Raw genomic sequence first — 9,897 nt, forward strand, 5'->3', positions numbered from 1 at the left:
ATGATTGTGATGGATAGAAGATACGACCTCGTTCTCTTGTTAAGATTGGCTATTGCTGTGTTCTGTGGCCACGTTGGAGAAGGTAAGCCCAACTTTATTTTCCCGATCGTGCAGTCTGTATAGCGTTGTCGAGTCCCATCCGAGTAATGCCAATTAAATCTGTTCAAAACGACAAATCTACCAGAAAATTACCGATTTTAGGAAATACCTGGATTCCCTCTCTACGAAGGAACTCTGTTTACTGTTCGTTATTTTCTTTAACACCTTTTGAATATTGGTCTATAATCAACACATGTCATAAATAAGACATAACCAAATTGTGTTTTTCTCAGCTCAATGTACAAACATAGTATGAACATTGAGTGTGTTAACTTCGACACTTTTCAATGCAAAAACAAAAGTCATCCCTAGGGATGAGCTCACAAACATTTTTTTTTATTCACATGTTCATTTCATTGGAACATCAGACTGCCTTTGACGAAAGAGAAATATTTTACGCGTAGGTTGTATGAACGAATTGCCCCTGCCAATGCCCATGCCTGCTGGAAAGGACAATGTGTCCCTTAGTGTAGAACAGATGAAACATATCGTGAAGAAGATGTGGAATCTCTTCACATTGTTAGATTAATGTTTTTTAACATTGTGAACACATTGAGAATCATCATAGAATAATACTACAATCATTTTTGCACGCACTCTATGAAAAACTACACCACAGTGTAAAATCCATTGACTATGTGAACATAATAGTATTGTGGACACACTGTGGAATACTGTGCTCTTTCCACCAGTACTGTTCCAGCAGAGACATTAAATAGAAACTTTCTTTCTTTCTTTTCTCTTTTCTGGTCCGCACTTATTATGGTGCTTTAAAGGAAAACCATGACGTCATTGATTCTCGCTGGGGTTACAAGCCAATTCCATTTTGGGCCCACGGTCATTTTATCGGCAACATTTTTAATACTCATTAAAGGGATGGTACAGTATTTGGTGGAGATGAGAAATGGGCTTTAAACTTTTTGAGAGATACCAAGAAAACACTTATGATAAAAGTACAGAGCATATACAATGTACCATTTTAAGAGGAATTTAAAGTTTATTTATACCCCCGTCACACTAATTCAGAATCAGCACGAGTCAAGCAGAACCGGGCGGAATTAAGGATTTTCACAATTCGAGCTACATTTGGGAGACAAATGCAAATTCGAACAGCTTGGTAGGTATGCTGTTCAAATACTTGTAATGCACTTCGAACCCTTCTCGAATCATTCTTGTTCATTCAATGAATAGCTCTCGAATATGCTGCTCGAATGTACTAAGTAGTTGGAACGCTGTAGGAATATTCAGAATGCTGTTAGAATGCGGCCAGAACTTTTAGAATGTTCGATTGCTGCCCGAAGTCTGTTGGTCGGAAGGCGCCTCGAATGCAGTACAAATTGATTTCGAATGCGGTCAGAAGGTTCCCAGAATGGCTACCAAAATATACTTTGAATGTTCGCAAATTCAAACAGAATGCAGCGCAAAAACTGAGAACACACTTAGCATGTACTTAGAATGCACCACGAATGTCCCGTGTGTGTCAAGAATACCACCGGAATGGTCTCCAATCATGCCAATAGCGTATAAAATGGTGATGAATCTTGTGTTTTCACCAATCTCAACCCGATCGTGATAGAGTATGGACCCCTTGGACCATGTTGATTTGCAACACATTGTTGTCCTCCAGCAACACCTGCTTGAAAAAGAGTGTCTTAGGCCAGTTACCCAAAGGGAATTACCCCAGACCCTTCCTGTGACCCTATAACCCTAATCCCAATCCCGAACCTAATCCTAACCCTCTCCCAAAGTCTAACTCTAAACCTAACCCGAACTCTAATCTTTGCCGAACCTTTTCATTAACCAGTATTTAACTGGGGATGGGTGGGGGCGGGTAATTGCATGAGTATTTGTGCATTTGAGATATTCTGGCATGATCTGAGGCGCAATACTGGTCCGATTCTCCCTCAAATGAAGTCAGATTGTTCCAAATGCTGTTAGAATGTCATAGGAATACTTAGAAGCAATCAGAGACCAGTAAGAATACCCTTCGAATGCAGATCGATATTTTTCCACTTCGAATGCTCCTCGAATGTTTTAAGCATGTTTAAAACATTCGGGCTGGCCACAAGAATGGGCCTGAATGTTTGGAAAGCACTCAGAATGTAGTCAGAATATTTAGAATGCACTTCGAATATGCAGGAATGCAGGAAGAGTTTTCATTTCAACGGCATTCCCTCTCATTCCGCCTCTAGTGACAGGGGTATGAATATCGGGTTGGGGATGACTGAAACACCCCAAAACAAAGTTAAACATAGTGATCGTAATAAAGTGTTTCTAAACCACTTTTCATCAAAAAAACGTTGAATTCCTCATAAACTTACATGCTCTTTCATAATTCATAAGAGGTTTTCTCATTATCTCACCAAAAAAACAAAAAAATGTTAGAAACCTGAAATTTGGTTTTAATCAAGACTATAGGCGATAGGGCCTACGATCCATTTAAGGTTGGTTAATTTAAAATTGTGCAAGTGCAACATCCGTGTTTGTGACTAAGAAAAAATCTGTGCTTTTGTAATGAACTTCGAAATGATTATGGAGAGAAGTTTATAATAGAGCTTAAAGTGGTGGTTGCTATAATAAGCTAACATCACAAGTAGCCTATTCGATTGCCCGTTATCTTGGATAAAGGGCTATGCTCGACCTTGAATCCTGGACTAACTCATCCAAAGCCTCGACCCACAAAATGTGTATGTGAAAGAACAAAGCTACAACTATTAATGATAGTGTAACAAATTTGGGTTTTCCTTTGGTTATTCTAGACAAAGGTAAGCACCAAGATTGATACTCGCATGCATCATATGAGGAGGTGACTTTGGGAAGACAGTTCAGTGTATGTAGCTTGGTCAAAACTATGTTGGTAAGTCATGCATGCAGGACATGAACCTATACTTTGCTAATATTTTTATCGTAGCCTCAGTGGTAGGCACTGCCCCCAACGTTCAAGGATGGAAAGGAGAAGACATCCGATTGCCATGTGACATCCAAGAAGAACCTCTCGTTGTATACTGGGTCAAGGAGAGCAGCTCAGAGCAGCAGCCGAGGACGGCCAAGGCTGTGTTCTCAGATGGAAATTTTGAGAGACTGGAGGAAAGGTTCGACATCGACAAGAACTTCAGCCTCGTCATCACCGACTTGGAGGTGGCAGATGAGGGTCGTTACTATTGCCAGGTGCTGCTGAAGAATACCCTAATTGTTGAAAATACCACGATCATCACAATTGGTTGTAAGTAAGGCTTTCTTTTTCGCCATGTCATAAAAGTTGCGGACGATCCTAGACTGGACAAGATGAAAGTCCTCTCAATGATTTAGTTTAAATAGAAGAACAAAATATTTCGTACACACGCAAGCTATAAGAATCCAAGGACGATAAAATGCCTTGTCAATGTTATTTAAATCATCTGTCATGCACGGGGTCACAGGTAACTTATGATACAAGCAGTACAGCCAATTTCTATAGAAGCCGTGATGTTGGATAACTGAAACTTTGATAGTACTTAAATGACAGTTTCAACATTTGATACGGCATTCACGGGAATCGCGGCCTGTTACGTGTGTCTATATATAACGTCGTGTGTTCACCCCCTCCCATCGTGTTGTCACACATCCATCACGTTTTGTCCACAGTGGCCAGAAACCTGACTGTCGTCGGTGGGAGCCGGGAACATGGTGTACACGCATTAATAGTCAGTTATAATGTTTTGATAAAGATATGCTCGATTTTCCCCCATTATGCAGCGATTTGTAGAAAGGCGTTAAAAAGCAGCAACAATAATTGGAAAGAGCATACGGAGGCACTTTCAGCACGATTTTTACATTGTTTCAGTCAGGCAAAATATTAATTTCTGTACATTCAAGACTTCCTAATATGGAAATTACCAACATTCGAGCATTCCAGTGACCTCTAAATAAGCAAAATTCGTATAAATTTTATTGCTTAAGTTTAAGTCTTTACATTGAGTCACTTAATATTGATGTTTTGATAATGTGTGATTGAAAATATTATGTAACTAAAAAGGTAATGCGTTGTTCGCCTCACTTATCAATTATATTGATAATTAGAATAAGTTAATTTTGTTGCTCCTCTTTTATTTCTACTTTGATTATACCTTACCAGGCCCGTAGCCAGGATTTTTCAAGGGGGGGTGCGGTCACTAAAAAAACGGACCTTCGGTACCAATACCAATGATGACACACACACACACACACACACACACACACAATTATATATATATATATATATATATATATATATATATATATTATATATTCTTTGGACGACCGAACTACAAAAGTTGTATAAGAATTTGCGCGCGAAGCGCGCCGCAAATTGTGAATTTTGACTGTTTTAATGACGTTTTAAAGTCTCGAGGAAATTTGTATTTTTGTCTGTTGCATGCAATCGCGTTACGGTATTTCATCTAGGAAATAGTAAAAACTCATTTTGCCAGGAAGTTGCAAAGTTTAATTGTGTTCGAGACTCTGCGCGCGTAGCGCGCCGCAAAATTGAGAATAGTGATTTTCCTGGTGTTGTTTTAACTTTTATTTTTTCTATTGTATACCCGCGTTAGCAGGCCTGAAGCCAGGATTTTTAAAGGAAGGGGGGATTGCGTTAATTAACAAAATGGTCCTTTGATACTGTCCCGGGAGGGGTAGCGACAATTAAAAGGTGGACACCATGGTCATACATGGACTTTCAAAATGGCCCCTAAACGAGTAATGATCATATGATTTTTTCGGGCCTTAAAAACAAGTATTCCTTAAATGTTTCCTGCACCCTAAGGAAGTACTTCATCGTGATTGAACAATATACCATTTTCCCAAATTTCGGCCTTTTTGATACCCTTTGATTATAATATACGCTCGTCAGGCGCGCCGGAAGCAGTTTTGGATTGGGGGGGGGGGGGGAGGGGCAAACATTGGAGGGGTCTCTAGATTGACGGTGTGAAACGATCGACAAATTATATACTGTCAGCAACATAAGGTGAATGGCATAACAATAAAATGCGAGCGAGCGAAGCAAGCGAGCTTGAAAATTTTGATATTCTACAGTTCCAAAACGAGTTTTAATTGTAGCTATATATTTCGCTTCGAAATAAATGGGGGCGCATCGGGCGCAACTGCTGGCAATTATTGGCAGCAACATTAGGAGAATGGGTATAACGATTCAATGCGAGCGAGCGAAGCGAGCAAGCTTGAAAATTTTGACATTGTATAACAGTCCAAAAACTGGGGTTTGTAGCTTTATCTTTCACTTTGGAAATTAATGGGGCGGCGCATCGGGCGCAACTGCTGGCAATTACTGGCAGCAACATTAGGAGAATGGCATAACGATTCAATGCGAACGAGCAAAGCGAGCGAGCTTGAGAATTTTGACATTTTACAGTCCCAAAACTCCCGTTTGTAGCTATATCTTTGCTTTGGAAATTAAGGGGGGGGGGGCATCGGACGCAACTGCTGGCAATTACTGGCAGCAACATGAGGAGAGTGGCATAACGATTCAATGCGAGCGAGCGAAGAGAGCGAGCTTGAAAATTTTGACATTTTACAGTCCCCAAACTCCCGTTTGTAGCTATATTTATCTTTCGCTTTGGAAATTAAGGGATGGGGACATCGGCGCAATTACTGGCAATTACTGTCAGCAACATTAGGAGAATGGCATAACGATTCAATGCGAGCGAGCGAAGCGAGCGAGCTTGAAAATTTTGACATTCTAGAGTCCAAGAACTGCCGTCGTAGCTATGTTTTTCGCTTTAGAAATTAAGGGGGAGGCGCACCGGGCTCAACTGCTGGATGCGAGCGAGCGAAGAGAGCGAGCTTGAAAATTTTGACATTTTACAGTCCAAAAGCTGCCGTTTGTAGCCATATTTTTTCCCTTTTATTCATATATATATACATATTTATTTTATTTTCTTTGTTTATTCAATTATTTTTATTATCATTATTATTATTATTTTTTTGCGGGGGGGGGGGGCTTTTTTGGGGGGCAAAAATGCGTTTTGCCCCCCCCCCCCCCACTTTATGGATTGGGGGGGGGGGGCGGCATCTAATCCGTGAGAAAAAACGACCCCTATTACGCGTTTTCTTCAGCGAGTATGGTCACGGTGTCCACCTTTCAGTTGGAGTTTTCCGTCCCATTGGATGCTGTTTGGAAGATGAAACATTCACTTTACTATACAGTATATCAGCCGTTGGTATGCGAGTTTGTCAAAAACGGAAATAAATAAGAAAATTTTAAAAACAAAATGAATTGTAAATGTGAACCATTTATATTTTGCCTCCTTGTAGTAGGATATTTCCAGCATTTCCGAACTTTCAAATAATCATTTTAGATTAAATAATATTAAAGGTAGTAGATCCGATTCGCAAACATCTCCAATACCAGTCAAATGTCATATTAACCATCATGCTAAGAAGGTTTTCTTTGTGAAATTTGGAGGTCAGTGAAATTCAAAAATTAAACATCCGTTAGCCATTGGAAGAAGTTGAGTGCAAATTCAGACTTCAGGCTTAGTGCTCAGATGTTTTCCTATTTGATTTGATCTGTCTTACTGGGCACACTAAGATACATACTGGAATGGTTATTTCTTATTTATTAAATTATAGTAGTATATTTGGTTACTAGCTGTCTCTAGGCATTTTCGAATTTGGGCTGCAAAGAGATCCACTACCTTTAAGTTAGAAGAGAGATAAGTAAATAATGATAAAATAAACAAACAAAAAAGAATGAGTTTCTTTTGTAATACTATCTGACAAACTTTTTACTTTACCATTTTACTTCATAGCTCAGCACTTTTCATTCTCTCTCATACCCTATTACCCATTACATTTAAATGAAATACAACTAAAATGAGTTTGCGTGCCTGCATAATACTCTTTGGAAATTATAAGTGAGAATGTTCTTAGGTTTTGGCTCACTTCAAAATGAGAACCAATCGAACTGTCACAACATGAGAAAATGTATAACTAATAGAGAACTGGAGTAAGACAGGCCTTTCATTTTGTTTTGTCTCTCCTGATCGTTCGTAAGAAATGCTAATTCATGACCACCTTTTCACAATTTGATTGGAGCATGCATTCATAATGGAAAAATTTAATAGTTGACATAATAATCTATCCCCAGGCATTATCATGCCAACATGTACTTATATATACATGTACTATATCTTTGTGAGACGTAGATATAAAATGTCTCAGGTTTTCGATTATAGTAATTTCGAGGAAATTTCTTTAATTTTTATCATATATGTAAACTTGAGGCTATTAGATTTTCATCCACTTACCTCTGTTCCTGTGAAAAAATGCAAGTGTCAACCTCAATGTCATCCACGAGTCGCACGTACTCGGGCGACCAGTGAAAAAATAAACACCGGTCACACGCACCAAGGGCCATGGCATGCAGTGCCAATATAATAATAGCTCGCACAAATTGATACATAACATTTGTGTTTGTGTGCATGGGGACGATCCGATGGTTCATACAACAAAAGGGTTTCGTACAATTATTTTTAACATTGTTAAACGTACTCTTCCACATTTACGTAGCATATAATGTGTCTTTATATTTATTTGGATTGTTATCTTGAGAATTGCTAAAAACCGTTATTATGAAAAAGTGGACCTTTCACAATTTGGGGGGGGGGGGGGTGCGTACGCACCCGACGCACCCCCCCCCCCCCCCCCCTGGCTACGGGCCTGCTTACTCTTTATCATTTTACCGATTTTCTAAGAGTGATTCGATATTACATCAACATGTTATGTATCATTAATTTCATCCTAATAACGACCAGATTAAGCACAAACAAACAAACATAGCAGTTCTTTCTTTTTTCTATTCAGATTATCCACTTCTCATTTTTCTTAAAAATGAACATTCTTAGATTCTAGTTTCATTTGTAATTATGCAAATCACGTAGGATAAAATAAAAAAGGGTTTGTTTTCCATTAAAAAAAAAAGAAATACAACTGCAAAGGTCCATTTAGATATTTGGTAATGCTGAGTGAAATCTGGATTGGAATACAAAATATATATAATGATATGTCAATTCAAAATAATGTTTGTATTTCTCTAGCGATGGCAACCGGACATACAATCGAGGAATGCGTTGATAAGAGCCAATCTCATCAAAGGCGATGCACATACCAATATCCCTCCAACACCCCTTCATTTAATCTTACGTGTGTCGTGAGTGGATTCAAACCTAACGTTTCCATGCTATGGACGGAGGAGTCGGGAAAGAAACTGGATTCCGTGGTTTCACAACAGAGCACACTTTCTGAAGGCACGTACGAGAGGTTCGAGACGATCACTGTTTCAGCTACACGTTGGACAGAGCAAACCTTCATGTGCGTGTCTGCCGGTGTCTCGCTGAATGGAACGTCGACCGTAGAAATTACCGTTCTGCCTTCATCAGGTTTCGTGAAATGTAGATTCTTTGTCTCCGAATATTTACTGGTATACAATTGATATTTCAAACCAATGTATTGATTGTGATTCGTTACCGAGAAGTACAATTTGTTTATTCACATTTTGAGCAAAGTAACCCCCCCCCCCACAAAAAAATGTCCATTTTGCTAGTCTCCAATGTAATACTAAAAGAAAAAAATGTTAACCCATTTCAATTAATTGAAAAAAAAGTAGAAGGAAAAAAAAACACACCTTACGACAATAACGCGTCACAAGTCCGACACAAACGATCAGTTTAATACAGCCTACGAGTCATACAGTCTGTGATATCGATACTTCTAGGCAAGTAAGGTCAATGAGTTTAGGTATTAAAAACGGCCCACCAGTCCAGCACTCGCTTGGCTTAATACGTTCAGTGTCTGTCTCATATTTGTTTTTATTTTTTTTTTTTGTTGGAAGAGTACCCGTCAGACTTGTAGGTCCTGCTTGCATAGTGTCAGACTCATGGACCTTTTTTTTATTTGCCTTACGAGCTGAGAGATGACTCGTGAACAGTGTATGACTCATGGACTGTTTTTTTTTTTTTTATTATGTCGAGTTAGTTGGCCGTGTGGCACGTGGGTGTCGGTCTCGTAGGATGATTCTATCAATTCACAGATATCAGCGTTATTTATATGCATAATCGATGTCTTGATATTGGAGTAATAAGTGAACGAGTGTTTCATTTGTGTCTTTATCAAATTTCAGGGAAACGTAATAATCTGGGTCTCATCATCGGACTCACCATTGGTGTGCCTGTTGCCATAGTCATCGTATATCTCCTTGCTGGAAAGTATCTTCAAAACAAACATCCGGACTACCTACCGCGAAAAGGTGTTGTCTATTTTCTGTAAGGTTTTATATTTGTATTCATTTGTGAATGTGTGTGTGTTTGTGTTTCTGTTTGTGTGCATTTTTTAGTTTGATTCTTTGCAGTTTTCATCATTCTGATGCAAAAATAGCATTAGTAACGACGGCCGAATATCTCGTGTACACAGGATTTGCAAATCTATTACCAAGGATGATTAATCGATGTCAAATAAAAGAAATATTCATAAAGGGAAAAATACATGAAATAGTAAGTCATAAGCGTATTCTTGACATGATGGTGGCCTAAGAATGTGGGCATGAACAGAGGGGAAACGAAAAAGGTGTGGAAAATATTGCGTCCAGAAAATAATTTTATATGAAAACGATCGTTGATAGTGATGCTCTGTTGTTGTTGATGATATATTTCAGGATGTGGCTGGAATCCCTGCTGGCGAAGACCAAACGAACCAGAAAGATTTCACGAGGAAGAAGAATTCATGCTGAGTAAGAAATATATAATAGTAGATAATCACAATCTTATTCAT

General features: G+C 38.9%; 1 protein-coding gene across 1 annotated transcript in view; it reads left to right on the plus strand.

The window, feature by feature from the left end:
- The window catches only part of LOC140227843 (uncharacterized), a 233,850-nt gene continuing 223,953 nt past the window's right edge, over positions 1-9,897 (plus strand). Inside the window, exons 1-3 of the mRNA XM_072308237.1 lie at positions 1-82; positions 3,011-3,322; positions 8,169-8,510. Of these exons, the coding sequence (XP_072164338.1) occupies positions 1-82; positions 3,011-3,322; positions 8,169-8,510 (736 nt within the window). The remainder of the gene's footprint in view (positions 83-3,010; positions 3,323-8,168; positions 8,511-9,897) is intronic.

Source organism: Diadema setosum, chromosome 4 (genome assembly GCF_964275005.1).
Source record: "Diadema setosum chromosome 4, eeDiaSeto1, whole genome shotgun sequence".
NCBI lineage: Eukaryota > Metazoa > Echinodermata > Echinoidea > Diadematoida > Diadematidae > Diadema > Diadema setosum.